Source organism: Ostrea edulis, chromosome 5 (assembly GCF_947568905.1).
Source record: "Ostrea edulis chromosome 5, xbOstEdul1.1, whole genome shotgun sequence".
Taxonomy (NCBI): Eukaryota; Metazoa; Mollusca; class Bivalvia; order Ostreida; family Ostreidae; genus Ostrea; species Ostrea edulis.
In genome coordinates, this window is record NC_079168.1 from 83766876 (window position 1) to 83792862 (window position 25987).

The 25987-nt window shown below is 34.6% G+C and overlaps 1 protein-coding gene across 1 annotated transcript; it reads right to left on the minus strand.

Moving 5' to 3' along the window:
• LOC125652546 (junction-mediating and -regulatory protein-like) lies at positions 1–25873 on the minus strand. The gene is made up of 10 exons (XM_048881850.2): positions 25749–25873; positions 23025–23885; positions 22773–22854; positions 20775–20865; positions 12902–13067; positions 9770–9933; positions 9344–9430; positions 7305–7400; positions 6229–6850; positions 1–5311 (listed from the first exon to the last, which is right to left on the minus strand). Exons 2-10 carry the CDS (start codon positions 23875–23877, stop codon positions 5091–5093), a joined length of 2382 nt encoding a protein of 793 aa, XP_048737807.2. The 5' UTR covers positions 23878–23885; positions 25749–25873; the 3' UTR covers positions 1–5090.
• Between the last annotated feature and the right edge of the window lie 114 nt (positions 25874–25987).

Below are 25987 nucleotides of genomic sequence, written 5' to 3' on the forward strand. Positions count from 1 at the left end.
AACATGAAAAATTACTTTATTTAGAATTTAACATGGTACCATGCCTATACATGTAATAAATAAATAAATAGAAACATAAAGACTGATATTCAGACAATCCACAAAATGCAAGCAACATGTAATTAAACACTTATAAAACTTAGATTCAGGAGATTGTGTACATATTTTAACAAAAGCAATCATTGCTCAACATTGATAATATGCTTTTGGAAACGTGCAAATAGTACATCATAAAACAAAAATGTGGAAAGACAATTATGACAAGGGGTTGACTAAAAAATGATGGATTGCACAAGTGGTTTTTTTTTTTTTATTAGATAATCATGCATACTATAGGCTATATACATGTACTTCAGTCAGCAATAACAAAATTGAATGACTGTGTATGTTTAATTGAAAGAGATTGTATTTCAATGTACTAAAGAAAGTATTGATTCATTGCATCTGTAAATCTCTTCAGGCTGTCCAGTGGCCCTAAATGTTTTTTTTTCAGTTTTGCTAAAAATTTCAACCTGATTTTTCATGTCAATTCCTTTTTTCCCCAAATATATTGTTACTTTAGCTATTTTGAATCTTATTAAGACAAATGCAGTGAAAGGCAGTTGACCAATGGATCCATGTTTCAAGCTTGTTTGGTTGTGATTAACAAAGATGTTAATAATAAGGTTACAGCCAATACATGCAATAACTGTCAGCCTGGGCTGGGAAAATGGGAATCCTGGAAGATGTGCCCTTCCTCTATATACTTACAGTATTCTTGTGAGTTTCAGTATCGTCAAATTTCCAAAGATAACACCATTTTAAAAAATTTTAACTGCCAAAAGTTAGTTATAAAATTCCTAATTCTAACCTGAATATTTCTGAATTTTAGCCCAAAATTTTTAGACCTACATGTAACTGTTTGGTCAAAAAATGCTGGACAACCTGTCACTTGATGAAGAAGAGGTCCACAGGCCTTCTCAGTCACCCGAGTTCATTAAACATATCACTATATAGTCCCAAGAGCTACAAAATCTAGGAAACAAAAATTCCTGCTCTGAACATCTAAGATAATCAAATTCTAATATTCAGCAAAAGTATATATATAGCAAGATGTGCTCAAAAGTGCCTATACTGATGAAATTAGGCTTTACATAATATGCAACATTAACAGGATATGACTAATTTGGACCCGTCCTAAAGGCAATACCCTGGGGTTGCAAAATTCACAATTTTGGTACATCCTATTCTGCTCCTCCTAAATATTCATTTAGTTTTTATACTGTTTCAGCAAACTTAAATTAAAGAATTTTTTCAAATCATAGTCACAATAATCACTATAATAATTTTGGTTCCACCCTGGAAACCTTACCCCTAGGATCATGAAATTTACAATTTTAGTAAAGAACTTAAATTAACCTGCTCTTACTAAATATCCATTTAGTTTCAATTTACCTGGTAGTATCAATAGCACTAAAGAAGATGTTAATTAAATGTTTTACATATAAACATTATATATATACCAAGTTTGGCCCCCACTCTGGAGTCTGAACCTCTACCCTGGGGATTATGAAATTTACAATTTTGGTAGACGCTTTCCTACTCTACATCACTATACATATTCATTTAGTTTTTCTTACAGATGTGCGGTTGTAGAGAAAAAGATCCATATTTTAAAAGAATTGGAATGGTTAGTAATGAAGAAAAAGCTGAAAATGTTAGCATGCATGATAGACGACGACTTAAAAATTACTTTAAAGTGAAATTCTTAGTGAAACAAATTTAGCAATTTCCTCATAAAAATGTATTTAGCGAGAGCTAAAGCGACTATAATTCCAAGAAAGATAAATATAACCTCCAATGTGGAATAAATTGTTAGTGGTATTCAATTTTAGTGATATCAACACTCAAAATTAAATACTTGCTGAAAAATCTGCTTATACGGTATGTCTCGCTGGTCAATTCTGTGATTTTCATGAAGACCTGAGTCTCGTGAAATTGAAGCGAGTTACAGTGTTTCAAAATAGATTTGAAATTCTAATGTAGATACACCACATATATATATCTGTCTTGAAGATATAAACACTGTACAAAAATCTTGAATACAAGCAATGGGGGAGGGGGGAATAAATCTTGCGCACTTTTCTCGAGTTCATTGCACTGATCAACATGTATTATACATAATCTAACAACCCAACATAAAAAACAAACAACACTCATGCATTCGTTATCAAATGTTGAAAATTCATTCGTGTGTCATGGATCCACATTTCTAAGTCTGTCTCAGTCAATCTAAGGGGTTAATTATCAATTAACTTGAAGACACATCCACATTTACAAAACATCAGACAGCCTGCAATTGATCTTTAAGTTACACTGAGTGCTCTTTTATAATTACACCTGTAGAGTACACAGGATAGAATTTGTGGCAATTTTCATGATTTTTTTTTCTTCTATAAAGCCTGTTTTAACTAGTTTCATATGGTTTACAATATAAGGTGTTATTTTCGATGCAGTTTAATTTCACAATCATACCTCTGCGAAATGCAGTTTACAATGCAATTACATCACTTGAGTTCGAATTAACATTGAATTAACAAGAGGCCCAAGGGCCACATTGCTCACCTGAGTCACTGTGGCCTATATTTAAAGATCTTCCCTATACACATGTAAAACTTTAATCCCTATTGTGGCCCCAACCTACCCCTGGGGGCCATGATTTTAACAAACTCAAATCTGCACTATGTCAGGAAGCTTTCATGTAAATGTAAACTTGTCTGGCTCAGTGGTTCTTGAGAAGAGAATTTTTAAAGATTTCCCAATTATATATTTGTATGTAAAACTTTGATCCCCTATGTGGCCCCAACCTATTCCCAGGGCCATGATTTTTAAAACTTGAATCTGCACTATGTCGGAAAGCTTTCATGTAAATGTAAACTTTTCTGGTCCAGTAGTTCTTGAGAAGATTTGCCCTATATAATATTTGTATGTAAAACTTTGATCCCCCATTGTGGCCCCACCTTATCCCCACCCAGGGGCCAGGATTTGAACAAATTAATCTTGAATCTGCACTATGTCAGGAAGCTTTCATGTAAATTTCAGCTTTTCTGGCCCAGTGGTTCTTGAGAAGATTTTCTCTATATTTTTGTATGTAAAACTTTGATCCCCTATTGGGCCCCATCCTACCCCCAATGGGGTCATGATTTTAACAAACTTGATTCTCCACTATAATAGGAAGCTTTCATGTAAATTTTAGCTCTTCTGGCCCAGTGGTTCTCGAGTAGATTTTTAAATGACCCCACCCTATTTTTGTGATTATCTCCCCTTTGAAGAGGGCATGGACCTTCATTTGAACAAACTTGAAAGCCCTTCACCCAAGAATGCTTTGTACCAAGTTTGGTTGAAATTGGCCTAGTGGTTCTGGAGAAGAAGTCAAAAATGTGAAAAGTTTACAGACGACGATGGACAACAGGCGATCAGAAAAGCTCACTTAGGTGAACTAAAAATGGAATGCATGACCACACTATACATGTCTAATATGCACCAGGGCCCTTTTTTATGAACATTGTGCTGGTTCATGTACAATGTTTTGAGAATTTAAACAAATTTTCATGATTTGAGAGTTGATTAAAGCCATACATGCCTGTGATTTACTTGTAAGAAAAAGTGCATAAACATATTGAAAATTATACCTTCAAACTACTCTTCTATTACTAATGATTGACTGAAATGATTAGCAAACAGACAAGAGTGACTTTTACATCGAAGCTTAAAAGACACTCGATACAAACAAAATGGATGCATGGGTTGTTCATTATCATTTTTGAATAAAAGTTTGTAGCAAGTGTCATTAAATCTTAATTCAACTGATACCTGCAATCTGTATACTTTTCAATGGTCTTTTATGTACATGTATATTGGCTGGTACAATATAATCAATAAAATTTTATGTTGCTGGATGGCTGGATTTAAATGAACGGACACTTGGTAAAAGTGAACTACTGGCTGACAATGGACTCTGGTAAATCGCATTCAAATATAGGGACAGTCTAGGAATGCGACGAATTAGCAAAAACAATATACAACTCATCTGGTTAATTCTATAAATAAGTTACACTGTCTACGACTTTGTAATTTTGAATTATCAATGTTTGTACGATACAGGTTTGTAATAAACACTGAAATACAGTCAAACACATTCATATATAACACACGTATCATGAATTCACACTTATTGCCAAGTAATATTTATTTTTTTGGAGAGAGAAAAACAACAAAAATTTTATTGAAAGTTTGGCAACGCCAAACCGTTTTTTGCTGACCCCCAGATGTTTTCTATAACTGTTTTACTGTATAATGAAGTTTGGTTATAATGAACTGTTTTCTGCTGGCCCTGAAGTTTTGCTATAATCATGTTTTACTGTATAATGAAGTTTAGTTATAATGAACTGTTTTTTTTGCTGAACCTGAAGGTTTTCAATAACCGTGTTTTACTGTATAATGAAGTTTCGTTATAACAAACTGTTCTTTGCTGACCCTGAAGGTTTTTTATAACCATGCTTTACTGTGCTATGTAAAAATGAAAAAATACAGTATTGTACTTCTCCTTAGATTGTCTATCAAGTCAACCATAAAAATAATGCTGGCAACAAACATTTTATCTGGTGCTGTACAACTCATTGAATTCAAAGACACCGAGATTTACTGACTTAATACCAGATCAATTTCACTGAAATGTTGCAGGTAAGTTTGCCAGTGAAAAATTTGTCATCATTAGTCGAGTTATCTGTTATGAGTTGTCATAGATCCCTTTTTATCAGCGACTTGACATACATATTCAATGTGTACATGTATGATGAACAAAGAAAATGCCCATTCTCACTGTTCCTTTAATTTCACACATTCCACAGATATGTCAAGTTCCTCTGTAGCGAAACATTGTAAATCATGTTTTCATTCTTCCTAGCTTTAGAAGGCTCGAGGGATTCTTTACGAAAGAAGTGGAATAAAAATTCCCTTCTCATTATAGTGTATATAAAACACAAAATATTTGTAAAAGATGAAAAACCATCATTCGATACATATCATAGGTGATAAAAACTGCAATTTAATCAGGCAAATGAGTCTTCATCTTCACTGTCTTCTTCAGACTCGGGTGAGCTCTCGCGAGTGAACTTGCTAATGCGGCTCAGACTCTCTTGCAGCAATCTCATGTGGCTGTCGCTGGGGGTCTCCAAAATATCCTGATCTTGTGCCGATTTCTTCTCATCTTTGGCGGGTCTCAGCTTCACTCCCTGTTTGATCATGCTTAAGATATTGTCCATGGGGTTCACTGTAAAATGTTAATCCAGTAAAACATGCTTTTAATAGTGAACTGCTGGGGACAAAAACAATTCATTCATTGTAAACGTAATTCGTTATATCCAATAATTTCATAACATATTAAAGCTACAGGGAATGAAATTCACTTTTCTGTAAAACGTTAATTCAATGTAAGTGTTTTCTCAGTAACCACGATTTACTTTTAGATATTGATTCACACAAAGCACAGAGATTTGTAGTGATTCAGAATATGCTTTTCTACTTCCATAATATACATTTTTCTTTGCATACACAAATCCTTTGAATCTTCAGTATGATATGAGATGAGATCAGCAAACACTTGAAGCAAGAAATGAATACAGGGGAGGTCGACAGGGGATGCTTACTCCTCCTAGGCACCTGATCCCACCTCTGATGTGTCCAGGGGTCCGTGTTTGCCCAACTATCTATTTGTATTGCTTATAGGAGTTATGAGATTGATCACCGTTTGTTATCTTCACCTTTCATACACATGTTGGCATAAAAAAAGTATCATAGTTCTGTGAATTTCTTTTTGATTAGCAAGACATGATTTAACACAGACAGGATTGAAGCATTGAATTCGATATATAGAGTTGCTTTCTCGATTTATAATGTTGTGTGATTTTATATTTTGTTATATATTCTTTGAGTTGAAATGGTGTACATATATATATAAAGCACTATAATCCAATAACACCCAACATCCAAAGTGTCGCATCTAATAGTAGATACGAGGTCAAATAAATAAGGCTATAAAAAGCACTAAAAATGACCAATGACACGATGTTTTATATATATATACATGTATATACACAATGAGATAAATGAGAATTAGATGTAGTAAGACCTACTTACTAGGAACCAATGAGATCAATAAGAATTAGATGATGTAAGACCTATACTTACCCGGAACCAATTTTTGTTTCTGTCGGCTCTCGCTAACCGGTTTCAGCATATTTTTTCCAGCCAAAATTGAACCAAGATCTGGTGGACCTGTTCCATTTTCCTTGGGTTTATCCTCCTTTTTCTCTTTCTTCACAATCACCAGTTTTGGTGGAGGGCTATTTGCTGCTGTGGGTGGTGGAGGAGGAGGAGGAGGAGGAGGAGGTGGTGGTGGTGGTGGTGGTGGTGGGATGAGAGAAGGAGGAGGTGGTGGAACACTAGCAGAGGGTGGTGCTGAGGGTGGGGGAGATGATATCGGTGGATCCCCCGTATCCTTTGAATGGCTCGGTTTCCCTCCACCTGACATGTAAATGGTGACTGGCATAGAATCAACAGCATCCTGGGACTTTTTAGGTTTTGGTGTAGGCTTCCGTCCCCCTGTACTACTTGAATTCTTAACAAGTGACTTTTTTGCAGAGTTTGTAATTCTGATAGTTTTTTCAGAGTTTGTCAAAGGCCTGCTCGGGCGTTTGACATATGTTTTATCACAGACAGGCATAGATTGAGGGGATTCCTCTGGGAGTGTCCTCTTTTGACTAGGTGGCTGATATCGAGGAGGTTTAATTGTCTCAGGTGCAGGGTATTTCTGAAAAGAAAAACAGTAGTTCCTGTATTTCCAATTCTAACTCTTCCAGCATCAAGTTCTAATTTTGAAAATGAGAAAAGGGAGAAATGATACTTTTTAATATAATTTATTTGTGTCTCCTTGTATGAGGATTCCTATCAGATTAACGGACAGCATGTCCCAATCAGGAACCAGAATCTCAAGAGTCACAACATGGTAATCTATCACATGGTAATCTATCACATGGTAATCTATCACATGGTAATCTATCACATGGTAATCTATCACATGGTAATCTATCACATGGTAATCTATCACATGGTAATCTATCACATCAAATTGTGTCCCAATTTTGATTTAAAAGTAAAAGTTTAACCCGCATGTTATGCACCACAAACATCCATAAAATTCTGTTTGTTCTTTAAACAATATTCTGGAAACAGTAAAACTATATTGTAATTTCAGGTTATCTTACTATTTTGTAGTCTTTGATGCGATTAATCGCTCGCATTCGTTGATCTGATATAAAATCACTCTTCTTCTCCTCCTCTTCTCGTTTTAATTCTCTTTTCTTGGAAATAGAATAAGCTATTAAATACGTAACTCCATCACAATACGAAACATAAAGGTTTTACAATTATACATAACCAATTGTCTATAACATGTTCCTTTTACAGTGCAAAGTTGTCTACATCTGACTGCTAAAATGTTGTACAGCCTTTAAAATATGATGCATAAAGCCATTTTATACACACTCACAGTCACACACACACACAGAGTAAAACAGGTTTATAGTGAGAAGTGCTGGGTACGAACACATTTGATTCGTTATAAACGTAATTCGTTACAAATCTAATAAGTTCATAATAAGTTTTAAAACTACAGGGAATGAAAATGACTTCACTGTAAGTGTGAATTTATTATAAGCATGTTCGCTGTAACCATGTTTTACTGTAAGTGTGAATTCATTATAAGTGTGTTTGATATAACCGTGTTTTACTGTAAGTGTAAATTCATTATAAGCGTGTTCTCTGTAACCATGTTTTACTGTAAGTGTAAATTCATTATAAGCGTGTTCTCTGTAACCATGTTTTACTGTAAGTGTGAATTCATTATAAGTGTGTTCTCTGTGACCATGTTTTACTGTAAGTGTGAATTCATTATAAGTGTGTTTGATGTAACCGTGTTTTACTGTAAGTGTGAATTCATTATAAGTATGTTCACTGTAACCGTGTTTTACTGTAAGTGTGAATTCATTATAAGTATGTTCACTGTAACCGTGTTTTACTGTAAGTGTGAATTCATTATAAGTGTGTTCTCTGTGACCATGTTTTACTGTAAGTGTGAATTCATTATAAGTGTGTTTGATGTAACCGTGTTTTACTGTAAGTGTGAATTCATTATAAGTATGTTCACTGTAACCGTGTTTTACTGTAAGTGTGAATTCATTATAAGTGTGTTCTCTGTAACCATGTTTTACTGTAAGTGTAAATTCATTATAAGCATGTTCACTGTAACCATGTTTTACTGTACTAAATGGAAAAAAACTAAAAGAATCATTATGAACTAAATTTTTGGGGCCGAGCACATTCATTTTAAAGAAATAGCACAGTGTGAAGTCTATTCAGTGTACACAACATCCAGAATTCTGGATAGACTTAAAACAGAATTCAAAGTTTGCTGTCAATATTTCTGTACCAATGCAAAGTTTAGTTTGTACAACATCCAGTTTGGCAAGTCACACACACCCACGCAAATGACAAGCTGTTTGCTGCAACATTCCAAAATGTTAATCCTCTCCTTTATAGCGATATGATATAATCATTTAGTGATATGTGATGATTTTCAATAACATAACAATTATTTTTGTGTGTTTAGGATGATCTACCTACTATGTGAACAGCATGATGCTGTAGGATGATCTACCTACCATGTGAACAGCATGATGCTGTGTTTAGGATGATCTACCTACCATGTGAACAGCATGATGCTGTGTTTAGGATGATATACCTACCATGTGAACAGCATGATGCTGTAGGATGATCTACCTACCATGTGAACAGCATGATGCTGTGTTTAGGATGATATACCTACCATGTGAACAGCATGATGCTGTGTTTAGGATGATCTACCTACCATGTGAACAGCATGATGCTGTGTTTAGGATGATCTACCTACCATGTGAACAGCATGATGCTGTGTTTAGGATGATCTACCTACTATGTGAACAGCATGATGCTGTGTTTAGGATGATATACCTACCATGTGAACAGCATGATGCTGTGTTTAGGATGATCTACCTACCATGTGAACAGCATGATGCTGTGTTTAGGATGATCTACCTACCATGTGAACAGCATGATGCTGTGTTTAGGATGATCTACCTACCATGTGAACAGCATGATGCTGTGTTTAGGATGATCTACCTACCATGTGAACAGCATGATGCTGTGTTTAGGATGATCTACCTACCATGTGAACAGCATGATGCTGTGTTTAGGATGATCTACCTACCATGTGAACAGCATGATGCTGTTTGAATTGTATCACCTCCTCTTTCTTCTTCTGAATTTTGGATTTGAACTTTCTCTCAAAAGATACCTAATGAAACAAAACAGTTTTCAATAATAGTCACAAAACACAACAAAGCTATAATATTGCAGATGTATTGTACGTATTCATCTCTTATGAAATCTTCAAAACTGATAGGTATAAAGGCCTCTATGAAATCTAACTGAATGTTGAATTAAAATAGGTTATGATATTGGGCCTGACTTTGTACTGAACAAACAAACAACAGCAAAAATCAAAGTATCCCTCTGAAATTCTGTTGCTAGGGGATAAAAAGCTGCAGGTAATTATAATTAATTAATATACTAATTATATAAATCTTTGAAATTCGGATATTGTCCCATCATTGTGTTTTTATCCTTTACTCACCTTAACATTTCTGATCTTAGCCCTTCGTCGTGTGATGGATGTGAGTTTACTACTTAGTGCTATAATACGGGGATCTGCACGGGATTTGAGGGGGATCTCCTCATCAGAACTAAGTTCTGCAACATCTTCCACAGCATCATAGAATACTGGTATATCTTCATTAGCTGAAAAATGTATAATGTAACAGTCAAATCATAAAATACTGGTATATCTTCATCCGCTGAAAAATGTATAGTCAAATCATAAAATACTGGTATTTCTTCATCTGCTGAAAAATGTATAATGTAAGTCAAATCATAAAATACTGGTGTATCTTCATCTGCTGAAAAATGTATAATGTAACAGTCAAATCATAAAATACTGGTATATCTTCATCCGCTGAAAAATGTATAGTCAAATCATAAAATACTGGTATATCTTCATCTGCTGAAAAATGTATAGTCAAATCATAAAATACTGGTGTATCTTCATCCGCTGAAAAATGTATAGTCAAATCATAAAATACTGGTATATCTTCATCTGCTGAAAAATGTATAGTCAAATCATAAAATACTGGTATATCTTCATCTGCTGAAAAATGTATAGTCAAATCATAAAATACTGGTATATCTTCATCCGCTGAAAAATGTATAGTCAAATCATAAAACACTGGTATTTCTTCATCTGCTGAAATATGTATACAGTCAAATCATAAAATACTGGTATATTTTCATCTGCTGAAATATGTATGCGATTTTCAACTATCATTACTAAATTAAATTTTTCAACTATCATGCCTCGTTCACACGAAGAATTTAATTTGCATTAAAAGTAAGTTAATGCGAATTAAATCTGAACTGCGTTCACACGGTGATTTTAATGCGCATTAATTTACTTCGAATTAAAATTTACGTCGAGATTTAATGCGAATTAAATTTACTTCGCATTAGCTCCGTGTGAACACAAAGTGAAGCTAATGCGCATTAAATGTATACGCATGCGTAATGGCAAATTTGGGTCACATGCATCATAACCGTGGTCAGCTATACATGTTAGTGTAAGTTTTGTGTGAAAAACTAATCAAAATGATAATAATAACTAAAAACATGTACAAACGCATGTCATTGGATAATGTCAGACGTAAATCTGTGCTCTGCATAGGCATACTGAGTAATACATATGGAAGGAATTGCATTTAGATATGACAAAAATATTCTAGAATAGTGATAGATTCTAATATGATTTTCTTTTTTTTATATTTTAACAAATATGCCGCTCATTGTTAATCTTTTTTATACCATATGACATCATAGTAGACTTATAATACGTATTAGTAATTAAAAACTACGTCACAACAGTAGTCAGCAATATAGACCTTGTGTTTTGAACAATAAATTCTTTTTCTACACAATATTCATTAAAATATCTATAAAATAATTTTCAATAATAAAGTCTATCCTTTAATTTAGAGATGCATACGAATTTAATGCGCATTATTTTACTTCGCATTAAATATTACCGCCGTGTGAACGCTATTTAATTCGAATTAATTTAATGCGAATTATTTTACTTTGCATCAAATTTAATGCGAAGTAAAATTTAACCACACTTGATATTCTTAATAATGAATTAAAAATACATGTATTTATTTTCTACATTGCACAAACTATTTCTGTATCTTATTTGCTAAATGCCTTTACTGCGGAAAACAAGATGTACTGTGAGCAATGCTCACTAAGAATACCCCCCGCTTACCCCAATCTCCCAAAGGGTGTTGTTAATAGGTATAAATTACCTCTTTCCTGAGTGTAAAAATATGGTATGCATTTGTAGAAGAAAATGGAAGATATAGTCCAAACACAAATCCATGGCATAAACCTATAATTTTGACCTTGAGATCAAAGGTCAAGGTCATAAAGAGGTCATGAATGTACATGACACATAGTCTCATGGTGATACACCCATGTCTTATGGTATGACTATGTCAAAACCCTATAATCAATTTTGACCTTGAGGTCAAAGTTCAAGGTCATATACAGGTCATGAAGGTACTCGACACATCATCTCATGGTGATACACTCATGTGTCAAATATGATATGCCTATGTCAAAGAACAAAGAGGTCATGGCCCGGACATGAATCCACTGTAAAAACCTTTAATTTTGACCTTGAGGTCAAGGTCATATGGAGGTCATGAAGGTACATGACACATTGTCTCCTGGTGATACACTCATGTGTCAAATATGGTATGCCTATGTCAAAGAACAAAGAAGTTATGGCCCGGACACGAATCCATTGTAAAAAACCTTTAATTTTGACCTTGAGGTCAAGGGTCAAGGTCATATAGAGGTCATGAAGGTACATGACACATCGTCTCATGGTGATCTACCTGTGTGCCAAATATGGTATGTCTAAGTCAAAGAACAAAGAAGTTATGGCCCGGACACGAATCTGCACAGACAGACAGACGGACGGACGGACAGACAGACAGAGTGATTCCTATATACCCCCCAGAACTTCGTTCAGGGGGTATAATAAGCAACCTGTATGAGGAGACCTCCTGTCATAAATATGTGACCTTTTTTCATTCTCCGTTGGACAGCCTCGTAAGGAGGGACTCTACATCGTCATAATGGCCGACTTCCTCTTACAACATGGATGAAAATATGAATATCAGCAATATTAATTTTGTCTATTCATTTAAAAAATGCTCGCTTAGCTGAGTAGCTCAGTAGGTTAGCATGTCGACTGCTGAACTATAGATCACGTGTTCGAGTCCAGCAGGGGTTTTAAATTTTTCTCACATTGCTTTCAACTAAAACTGTATTTGTTGACTAAATAAGGTACATTTGAAAGTTTTCAATTTCAAAATATAGATGTACATATCCTCCACTTTTCATCCATATGAAATTTCTCTGGTGTAGCATACCTCCTTAATAGAGGTTTGACCGTATCATGAACTTATTGGATATAACGAATTATTTTTATAATGAATCAAAATTGTTCGTCCCCAGCACTTCGCTATAAGCATGTTTCACTGGAAAGGCTTTTTAAGCAATAAATAGTAATTACAGCAATTCATTAATATACAAACTGACAAGGACAGGAAGATAATATTTTGATTTTTTTTTATTTGATATGAAGTAAGCATACCTTTTATCTGGTAAGTAATGGCTTCCATTTGAGTGCGAATCAATTTTTCTTCCTCATCAAGGATTGCCAGCTGTTGCTGCTGTACCCTGATTTGCCAATCAAATACGATTCCTTCCAATCTCTCCAGTTCCTTAACAACCCCAGGTTTGTCTTCCACACTGGCAATCTGTCAAATACCAAGCTATCAATAATCATTGTAGTAATTATGTTCCCCAAACAAAGTTTGGGAACATATTGTTTTTACTCTGTTTCTTATTATTATTATTATTCTTTTTCTCCGGTACTTTTTTGTCCGGTAGTGTTCTCAGAAACTACAAAAGGGATCGATATGAAACTTTCCAGGATGATAGTATAGCGTTTGTAGATGTGCATAGTGATAGTCATTTTGTCTGCACGTGCATGCACGCGCGCGCACGTGCATTGCAATTTTGGTACAAAAAATGGAAAATCAGAATATTGAAGGAAGCGATATAAAACCTAAATAGGATGATAGTATATCATTTGTACATATGAAAAATAATATTTATTTTGTCAGCACGTGCACGCATGCGCGTGCACGCGCATTACAAAATTTGTACGCTAACTTTGGAATCAGTCTAACTTTTTTGTTGTTCATTGAAATGGCTTGAAATTCATATCATAGGTAGATATTGAGACTCTTAACTGATTTGCATGGTCAAAATTACCAATTTGCACGCGCATGCACGTGCGCTTCATTTTGATTGGATAATACTAAAACGTTTGTAACTATCTTGTTTATGAAGTGAATGAGATGATATTCACAGCATATGTAGACAATATGTGTATCTATATATTGGTGTAAGAAAAAAATGCCAACGCACATGCACGTTCAACGTTTTTAAATTTTCAATTTTTAAAGGACGATAACGTTTTTGTTTTTCATCAAATTCTATTGATATTAATGGTTTAGATGTGTCTTGTTACTCCTTACAAATTGTTGTGGTTAGAATTACTGCTCAGCACGTGCATGCACGTGTGCTGAATTCTGATTGGACGATTTTAAAATCGCTATAACTTCCTTGTATTTGGTGGAAACGTTATGAACTTCACACTGTGGGTATATGATACACATGCCTGTTGAACGACATCAACAAAAATTCGGAATCATACACGCGTGCGCGTGTATGCGCGTGCAACGCTTTCTTTCATTTTTTTGGTACTGAAATGACCATATTGAACGTACTACATGTAATTAAAGGCTAAAATAAAATGATTTTTTGCTATAGATTCACAAGGACATCACTTTTTAATTGGGGGAGGTTTGGGGAACATATGTAACGGTCCCCGTTACAATTAGAACTAGTTATCATTAAAATGACTGAAACAGACATTGAAAATTAACTTTACAAGATTCCAAAAAAAAAAGGTTCAATAGCAATTTCTGGCCCTTGAATTAAAGGCCGAGGTTTTCAACCGGTCGGGTTTTCCTCAGATAAGTTAAGTGTGGGGCAGAGCTAATTCTAGGCAGGTGTGATGCCCCGAGTCTGAGGGAACCCTATTCGCTTGTGTATACCATCCCAAATACACAGGATGTTATCTGTGTTACCTGCATTACCTGTACGTTTTTGTAAGATTGAAAAATTCATGGTAGTCATTTTTCTTGTGCAGGTTAATCAAAATGTTGATAATTAAATCTAATGAATCAAACATGTTAAAGCTCGATAAATTTATTTTGTATGAATGAGGACATTAGCTATTGAAAAATTAGACAGAATATTCTTTATTTTAAGTTTTCTTGTATCCATTTGACTGCCTTCGTCAGATACCTGGTATCTGATGAAGTGCGACTGCCAAGCATACAGTTTCTGACGAGAGTTCCTGCATACTGTGGCAGATTTTCTGGCTATGTACCGATCATCGTCCCACATCCCACGATGGCTAAACATATTCCAAAACTGCTTTCAAAGTTTTCTTCTGTTTCAATTAGTTTTTCAGGACGGCACGCAAGAATTTTCTGGCTACCGGAGTTGTCTGTGTGACTCGTCTATAACGCATATTGGCTTACAAAAACAGTCAGGACATTCGGATCTTCCGACAGTTCCTTCAATAACTAGTCCAAACGAAGAATTCGTTCTTCCTCTGGATCCCAGTTCCAACCATTATGCTCTTGAGAGAGGTCTTATAGCACCTAATTTCTTTTATGATAAGTTGACAGTTCCATGTCCTTTTGTCGCCATGTTTCGAGGGAAAATTACGCTTATAAATTTTCAATTGAGTGTAAACGAGATTTCAATGACGTATTTCCTCATAATTAATTTTTCTTCATAACCATTAATAATGCATAATTACTCGACGTTTCCAATGAGAGTCAGGATTTTTTGGTTAACATAAAATCAATGTCTTTGTTAATTATATTCTAACAATCCATAATCATCAATCATAACTATCCCTAAGCATATAACCTACAATATCTATCTATCATAATACGCAACTTCCGAGTTGCTCAATAGGTCTTTCCCTTTGTGGAACTCTTACCCACAGTGAGACGCAAAACATACTATCGTCCAAACGCGGTGGGTACAAATGCTTATCACTGCCTTCATATATTGCGTAAAGGCCGAATATCGGACATCATGCAACCACCCAAACTGCAGGGACACACAATATTAGTAAGTTTATTAATATTTGATAATAAAATAGCTCAAACAAAAATCGATAATCACAATTTTTCTTTGATTAAAATATCACTCGTGCAGAGGAGCAAATAAAAAATAATTTCATATTTAATTTAATGGCCTAATTCAAACAAATATTGTTCTTGATATGGTCAGTTAAATGTATACCAACGGCTGACATAAACAAAATTTACACTTTCATGACTTTTATCCGTATTTACATAGCTATAGCCTATAGTATATGTATTCATCTTGTACCCATGCAAGCATTCAACAGAACACTGAACGTACCTCCATCACAGAAGAGCTGATATCTCGGAAGTTGCGTATTGCTTTGATGTAATATTGAATGCCAAATGTAGTTCTATTATTGTGTGACTATCTCTATATGAAAAGGCCAAACTTTTCCTATCAAACCTGGGTTGGTTTTTTTTTGAGCTGGTTTACGTGGTAAGCATCAAAAGGTTGCATGGGCGCCCCGATCACCAGAAAAGGTAGATAAAGTATACACAAGGACTATAAACTAAATGTCAATCAATTTCTAACATCCAATCTGAAGTTTAATTTCACCTGCTTGACAAGGGTTCACAGTCCAGGTAAATTTGAAGGTGGTGCTGATTTTCTTGTCTTTAAAACATTCTTTAAATTCAGTTGTTTTTATATTAAAATAGCCTTGTCATGCAACATACATTCATCATTCATGATTCACTGTTCTAGAATCATAAATCAATTTTGTACATCTTATTTATATAACATATCTATTAAAATAATTTCATTATTATGTTCCCCAAACAAAGTTTGGGAACATATTGTTTTTACTCTGTTTCTTATTATTAAGGTCTTCCGTCTCCTGCGGAAGACCTTACTATTATTGTTCGCGTTCTTCTTCTTCATTATTATTATTATTTTTATTATTATTATTATTATTATTATTTTCCTTGGTAGTACACGCGTTTTTCTCAGCCATTTCTCGATCGATTTTCACGAAATTTTCAGGAAAGATGTCTTTTGGTGACGAGACTTTGCTTGCAAAATTTCGTGCTTGACGTCACTTCCGGTCAGGAGTTATCTCTCTTTTAGTGACTTTTTGAAGGGCCTTGTTGTCCACACATCTCCTCCGTTAGTTTTGAAGCTAGAGTCTTGAAATTTCTACACAAGATAGAGTAAACATTTTAGAAGATTTGTGGGGGATTCGATTTTACCGGAGGCGATTTGCCTAAACGCTCGCCTGGACCTGAAAAAATGGATGCCAAAATTGTTCGCCGATTTCGGCGATTTTTGACCTTTGATCTCCAATATCTTTTTTCTTGCAAATATTTTGTTAAGACATGTAGAACAAAAGTTGTGCACATTTACGAGATCTTTTCGAAAATATCAAGATTTAGGGGCTAGCCCCTTCAATTAGGGATCTAGAAGGGCTCAAAGTCTAGATCAAATATCTCAAAAATCGTTAATATTTTGGTATAAGTCAAAGAACAAAAAATGTTCATCTCAACAATCCAAATCTATTCATATAAAAATTTAGGTCATATGTTACGTAATAAGGGATTTTAAGGGCCAAAACCATAAATTTTTTACCCCTTGTATCTCGAAAACGACAAATATTTTGAAAAGCAATAGAGAACAAAAGTTGTTCAGAATGATGATCTGAACAATATGCATATTTCGTTTTTACCCTATGTGGCCCCGTTAGGGAGCTACAGTTTGGCCCCTAAAAATTACTTCTAGAAATAACTCGAGAACAGTAAAGAATTTCTAAATACTTGTTGAACAAAAAATGTTTGAAATGTCATGACCTTTCTTACTATATCAAGCAAAAGGGGCTGACCCTTTAAATTAGGGGCCCAGAAGGGTCCAAAGGTTTATGAGAATATCTCAGAAACTATTAATATTTTGTAATAAGTCATTGAAGCGGAAATGTTCATCTAAACGAGCTTATTCTTATCAAATCAAAAAGTAGGTCATATGTTACGTAATAAGGGATTTTAAGGGCCAAAATCATAAATAATTGACGCCTCATATCTGGAAAACGACAAATATTTTGAAAAGCATTATTGAACAAAAGTTGTTCAGAATGATAATCTAAACAATATGTACATTTCGTTTTTTCCCTATGTGGCCCCGTTAGGGAGCTACAGTTTGGCCCCTAAATATTTCTTGTAGAGATAACTCGAGAACGGTAAAGAATTTCTAAATACTTGTTGAGCAAAAAATGTTTAAAATGACAAGGCCTTTCTTACGATATCAAGCAAAACGGGCTGGCCCTTTAAATTAGGGGTTCAGAAGGGTCCAAATGTTTTTGAGAATATCTCAGAAACTATTAATATTTTATAATAAGTTGTAGAAGCGGAAATGTTCATCTCAACGAGCTTGATCTTATCAAATCAAAAAGTAGGTCATATGTTACGTAATTAGAGATTTTAAGGGCCAAAATCGTAAATATTTGACGCCTCATATCTTTAAAACGACATATTTTTTGAAAAGCATTATTGAACAAAAGTTGTTCAATGTGTCATAACCTATCGATCAATATCAAAAAATGGGTCTGTGGGCCTCATGGCTCGCCTGTAGAGTCGATTTTTTGTCGATATCAGTCGATTTCAAAAACTTGTAACTGGTAAATATTTTGTAAGGACATATTGAACAAAAGTTGTTCAGTTTATCGAGATCTATCGATTGATATCAAGAAATAGGCCTATGGTCCTAATGGCTCGCCTGTAGAGTCGATTTCTTGTCGATATCGGTCGATCTCAATAACTTTTTACAGGTAAATATTTTGTAAAGACATATAGAACTAAAGTTGTTGAGTCTATAGAGGGCTAACAAATGACATCAAGAAATAGGCCCGAGGGCCTTATGGCTCGCCTGGAGAGTCGAATTTCAAACGAATTTCACCGCAACTTTGCTTCAGAAGCTTATGATATGAAAAATTGATTATATCTAAAGTGTCTTAAAGTCGGAAACTAAATTGGGACTCATTTGTCTTCTTTTTTTTTTTTTTTTTAAACTCCGAATGCATCAACAAATCGGACGGAAGACCTACTCGTTGCTCGCAACGAGATCGTGTCTAGTTATTATTATTCTTTTTCTCCGGTACTTTTTTGTCCGGTAGTGTTCTCAGAAACTACAAAAGGGATCGATATGAAACTTTCCATGATGATAGTATAGTGTTTGTAGATGTGCATAGTGATAGTCATTTTGTCTGCACGTGCATGTATGCGCGCGCACGTGCATTGCAATTTTGGTACAAAAAATGGAAAATCAGAATATTGAAGGAAGCGATATAAAACCTAAATAGGATGATAGTATATCATTTGTACATATGAAAAATAATAGTTATTTTGTCAGCACGCGCACGCATGCGCGTGCACGCGCATTACAAAATTTGTACACTAACTTTGGAATCAGTCTAACTTTTTTGTTGTTCATTGAAATGGCTTGAAATTCATATCATAAGTAGATATTGAGACCTTTAACTGATTTGCATAGTCAAAATTACCAATTTGCACGCGCATGCACGTGCGCTTCATTTTGATTGGATAATGCTAAAACGTTTGTAACTATCTTTTTTATGAAGCGAATGAGATGATATTCGCAGCATACGTAGACAATATGTGTATCTATATATTGGTGTAACAAAAAAATGCCAACGCACACGCGCATGCGCGTGCAACGTTTTTAAATGTTCAATTTTTAAAGGACGATAACGTTTTTGTTTTTCATCAAATTCTATTGATATTAATGGTTTAGATGTGTCTTGGTACTCCTTACAAATTGCTGTGGTTAGAATTACTGCTCAGCACGTGCATGTACGTGTGCTGAATTCTGATTGGACGATTTTAAAATCGCTATAACTTCCTTATATTTGGTGGAAACGTTATGAAATTCACACTGTGGGTATATGATACAAATGCCTGTTGAACGACATCAACAAAAATTCGGAATCATACACGCGTGCGCGTGTATGCGCGTGCAACGCTTTCTTTCATTTTTTGGTACTGAAATGACCATATTGAACGTACTACATGTAATTAAAGGCTAAAATAAAATGATTTTTTGCTATAGAATCACAAGGACATGACTTTTTAATTGGGGGAGGTTTGGGGAACATATGTAACGGTCCCCGTTACAATTAGAACTAGTTTACAATTGAAATAGTTTTACCTTTGATATATTTACAAATTGTGGATAACCATTTCCTTACGAGTGTGCTGCAGTTGTAAACAATGCACAATGTATGAATCCTGATAGATAAAGTATATCTAGATATTTTAACAGCCTGGAATTCTGATAGAAGGGAAATTAAATTGGAAAGTAAATATAAAATGTTAATTTCATAAGGGTATGAACTGCAACACTTCAAGTCAGCATATATCTTTCAGGAAGTGCTCACATGCTTCCCGATGTATACCAGCATGAAGCATCGCAGTTCAGACCCTCATGTATTTTCAAAAATGAAATTTATTTCTAATTAAATCACAGACTCAAATACTCATACTCAATTAAGTGATATATAGATAAGTATATTTCTATTTTTTCCCCAGTGATATCGTGTGTATATTTTATGTTTATATTTTTTTATTATATACCCATCAATGTATCGTTCTTTGATACTGTGGATTTCACAGCATGTGATCCGGTTTTCCGGATCACCACACTGTGGTTTTCTGATTCCGTATCAGTATCCTCTGAAACTGATAACGTCACAATGCAACAACGCAACGTTATTTGTGGAAAATATTGACCGCGTCACAAACGAAACTGCGTACACAAAACATAATTTCATGGTATGTCTGTGTTTTTGATAATTTGGATTACATTTATTATCTTATAAATGTGGATTTAAAATGCATAAGGGGGTATATAATAAATTTATCATTACTACAGTAACTTGATCAGAAGAGTTGGATCACGTCTCGTTGACAGGCGCGGATCATCAGATCAAACTCAACGCTTCGCGTCTTGTGTGATCTGATGATCCGCGCCTGTCAACTCGACGTGATCTGACTCTTCGGATCAAGTTACTGTAGTAATAATATATATATATTATGTTATTCATTTTTCTAATTCTCTCATTTATCTGTCTGTAAATATGTTTTATACAGGACCACAATGTAAACTAGTAATTTGTATTAATTGAGCTATCCTGTCTAAATAAAGAATTTATTATTATTATTACAGTCATAATTTGGACCCGATTAGATTATTTGTAAATTCTTTTGAGATTTGACTCCCACCTCTTCCTTTACTTTGTCTCGCTCCTGTATATAAAGCTTCTTCTCATTATTTAACAACTGGAGGCATTCTAAACAAAGGTCCTCTTTTATTCTGAAATAAAAATAAGAGGCTCAAGGACCACAATGCTCACCTGAGTCATCTCATGCATAAATATTTATAATCTTGGATAATGATAGTTTAATTAAAACACTAAACACCTATTAAGGGACTGAGACAAATTAAAATTCATGATTCCCCTACAAGACAAGAGCTTTTTCTGTGTCAGGACTGATGGATAATTCACAAATACTTGCCTGTGGACCAAAGGATACATTTTGGTAAGTTTAGTTGAATAAAAAGTCAAAATTGTACAAACTAATGATAACAACGACAGTGACAGATGATGGAATTTTTATCAGAAAAGCTAACTTGAGTATATGGCTCTTGAAAGCAATGTAATAACTTAAAAGGTGTGGTCACATTCATATTTATTATTGTACCGTGACTTTTCTGAATCAATTAGCTATTCAAATAGTATGAAGTCTCTATAATCTTAAGTTCAAAAGTAATATGAACTAGATGATGTTACAGGCAAAAGATAAAAATAAACGAAGAGACAAACAGACACAATATGGGTCACATCACCCACCTGTTCAATTGCACTTTCCTATCCCTATCCTAATCCCGGCCCCAATAGTCAGGGTGTGTACCAACTTGAATATTTAAGCAGAATTTTTATTGAGGATTTAATTTTGGCATTATCAGCGAGGGTGTTGAGATCTCTCAAATTAAATATCGCTAATAATTAATATATTCCACATCGTAGGTAAAGTTATCTTGTTTGGAATAGAAAAGTCACTAAAATTAACTCTCGCTAAATATATATACAGTGTTCCCTCAATATATTGCCCCCCATCTCAAGAACAGATTTTTCCCCATGTTAACACCCCCGTTATAATGCCAACCCTGCATAATGCCATATGCCACTGATATTCACAAACAATTGGTCAAATTTTATAGGTCTTACCCTTGATAATAATGCCAATTACCTAACACCCATCAGAAATCACACCTGTACTTTGAAAGCAGTGTGGTGAAGTGTGACAGTCTGGAGAAGGTATTCAGGTGGTCAGGTTAATTACAGATTATTTCTGAAATAAACTCAAAATTATTTAAATGTTAATTCTACTGAATGGAGCCCAAGGAAATTTACAGTATTGAATTTCTTTTGCTTCCTCAATGAATTGTCAGTAATGGTGAATTCATTATTATATTGCCCACATTGGTCATGAACAAAAGTTGGCAATACATCGAGGGAGCACATACTGTACCCATTTTTATGGAAAAATCGCTAAATTCGTGTCTTGCTAAAAATTCCACTTATACAGTGTATTACATCAATATTAGCAAGTTTGTATATCATTTGACATATTGTACCCTTTTGGTTTTTGAGAGTTTAGAAGATTTAGGTTTTTTTTTACATTTTCCTATACAAAAATTTAATCCCCAAATCTGGCACCACCCTGGTTCCAAGAACATCAGTCTGATAGGGGGAACTTCGAAGCTTTCATGCAAATTTCAGCATTTCTGGTTAAATGTTTCTTTAGATCTGAGGAATATTTTTTAAACCCCTAAGATTACTTTCAATATTTTCTTTCATTTATCTTCCCCTGGAAAGTGCAGAGTCCAACATTTGAACAAACAGGAATCTTGCTTTACTTTGTGCCTAGCTAGAGAAGAAGTCAACAATGTGAAATATTAACCAACAGGCAAATGGGCAATGGACAAATTTTAATCAGAACAGATTACCTTAGCTAAAAACAATGTCCCTATAATTTTCAATTCCAAGGACATAAAAACAAATACCCAGATGTTAATGCATCCTAGAATTCTTAATGAAATAGTGCAATCATACTATAATTAGATATGTTGCATTCATTATCTAGAATGGGGCTAAAAGTTAATACTTGACATTGTATTGTAACCAAGATGCTAAAATGATAAAATCTAAGATTTACCGAAAAAATCTCTCAGCTCCAATCAATTCAAATGCAGTCTTCCCAAATTTTGATTGATCTTCTTTCATTCTTTTTAACATATCTAAATAAATAAAAACTATGTATTCAATATTTGTAGCAATCAAAGACTTTTTCTCTGATTGCATCTTCAAATACAATTACTTCTTTCATACCATTACATATTCTTTAGAAATACCAAAATATACATTATTGAGTTCTATCAGCTCTAAAATATTATCTTCCAATTTCTACCTTCATAGATGTCTGATGTTCTTCTGTAATACTCGATATAATATTTCTGAATGTTGTCCAAAGCTTCTTCATAATGTGACTGCCATTCTGAAAACATCTCCCCATACTCCCGCTTCACACGAGCCCCAACATTAGGATTCTCCAATTGTTCTGTGGCCTCTGTAACACGGCTATAGGCAAGCTCCCGGACATCAAGAAAAGGCTGCAGAAGATAATTATACAGAGACGCCAGGGCAATGTTCAACTTAAACACAGCGTTGTCCTCCGATTTGTACACGTCCTTCATCTCAGTCATGTGACTAGCATTGGTGCGTAAAAAAGTAACATTTTTCAACTCCTCTTCTGCTTTGTTGATTTCATCCTCGTATCCCTGACGACGAAGTTCACTGATATTTTCGAAGTATTCCTCTGCTGTGTGCTCTTCGTACTCGAACAGAGTTGACATCAGAAGTTTTTCTTTGCAGATTTCCAAGGCATAGCATAAATACTCTTCTAACTGTTTACACACTAACGAGTAATCTGCATTGCACTCTTCATAACCAAAATACGTCCATAATGACCTCGGTTCTTCAGGAAGAGAGGGTAAGTGGGGCCCCAGGGCAGGGTGCACGTGGCACAGTAACTGGTGAATGGCTTCCAATTCACAGAAGGAAAAAATCCCTGTCCTTGTGTCCACATTGTCTTTATCACTTACGACACGACTGTGGGGGCGGCAAGTGATGGCTACTTTTTTCTTCTCATCATTCCAACAGACCATAAAGTTGAACTTTGGGGGGTTCATATGGTCAGCAAATGGGCCCTCTTTGACTACCATCCATCCCTCCAAGCTGTCCACCTGGTCCTCACAGTCCATAGCTACCTCTACAATTACAAGAAACACAGCATTCTCAGAAAAACTTGTCTTGGCCATACCTTTGTTATTAAAAACATTAGTATTTAGCATATAATATACAATGACATAATGTGTTGCATACCATTTTACCCTGCCTGTGACCTTTAACCTTGACCTCAGGGTCAAATTATTGATTTTTTTTTGCCACCACATGGTTTTCCTCTGTTTAAAAAAAATGGGTTTATGATGTTTTGCATGTGGGTGGACCACCAGATTAGGATGATACTATGAAGAACCTGCCTTTAACCTTACGTTTGACCTTAGGGTCAAATTATTGATATTCTACAATATATTCCTGTCCATACCATAACTCATTTATCTTTTGACTAAAGCTTATAAAATTTATCTCATCATCAAACTATGTGTTGCAGACCTCAAGGAGAAATTTTGGTTATCACAACTTACTTAATCTTTTGACTAGGACTTACAGGTTTTGGTACTTGGACACATTCACCATATGATCATAACTTTGAGGTCACATTTTTCATTTTGATGAATAGATACAGTTATTATAACTGGCATTTGAATAAATAAAAAGACAAAATTTTGCAGATCATGACATTTCATACCTCAAAGTCAAATTATTTTGATACATTTTTGATATCATTTAGACACAGGCTTATGGTATTTGGTATGTACTGTGTAACACTGCTAGGCTGTGTCACATACCTTTTATACATACTTAGGACAAGCATTATAAAACTATAACCTGTAAGTATATCAAAAAGCATTAGTATATAAGTAAATATATGATGTTTCTAATATTGTTGGATTAGATTTGGTAAAATATGTTCATTAGTACACATTGCAAAGTTGAAAAAGATGTGTTTATTAAACACAAATGCCCTCAAAAATGGCTAATTCAAAAGATGGCCAAGGTCACAAAGTCAAACATCTTGGTACCAGTAGAAAGATCTTGTCACAAGAAATGTTCATGTGCAGTATGAAAGCTCTAATATTTACCAGTTAGAAGTTATGACCAATTTCAAATTTTTTTGAAAGTAGGTCAAATGCCAAGGTCAAAAGGTTTAGTACCCAGGGCAAGGTCTTGACACAAGGAATACTCATGTGAAATATCAAAGCTCTAGCACTTACTCTTCAAAACTTATTAACAAGGTTAGTTTACAAAAAGTAGGTCAAACTCCAAGGTCAAGGTCACAGGGTAAAAAATGTTGGTACCCACAGAAAGGTCTTGTCATAAGGAATACTCATAAACTATCAAAGCTCTAGCACTTACTGTTCAAAAGTTAATGTTAAAGACAGAATGACAGATAGGACAAAAACAATCTTCGGGCATAAAAATATTTGACACAATTGCACATGCCCTTGAAATAAAAATTGTCTCATGGATGTGTATAAAAGGAAAGGAGAAAATATAACGGACCTGAGCAATTATTTAAGAGTTGAAGCAAATTTGCAGAACAAATGAGTAAAGTTGGTAAAGTTTCTAATCGTCTAGAGCAACTTGACTGACACGACTGTCATTTCACTCAATTGACAACGCAGTTTTCATATAAAAACGCCTGTCACTTCGTAATTTAACAATTATTTTCATCATTTCTAAACATTACTCGGAACTGCTTATACGAGTACAGCACTAATGACTCAAGACATTGTGCTGAACTTGATAATAAACAATGCGTAGCTAAAAGTGTAGTGGGAGTCTTCACGACTTCTGTATAGTAATATTTTTAAGAGGTACATACAATTTACATGATGGTTTTGGGAAAAAATATCCTAACAAGATAATTCGTCGTCACTAAATTCGACTTAAATTGGAATATTTCACCCACTTGTTTGTTTCAACAAACATATATAAGTTGTTTATATACCTTTGTTTCCACTGAAGAAGACATTTTGTGCTAAAAATGGTTCATGACACGATCACCTGCCAGTATGCCTACTTTTGATTGTCGCAAATGTAAACAAAGACAAACGAGAAAAAATATTCACATTTTCAATTGTTATTCACCAAATATATCATAAAATACAGTTCACTGGGTCATCATCAACGTGATACTACTATAAATACATAGAATATAAAGAACAGATCATGTTTATATATTTTACG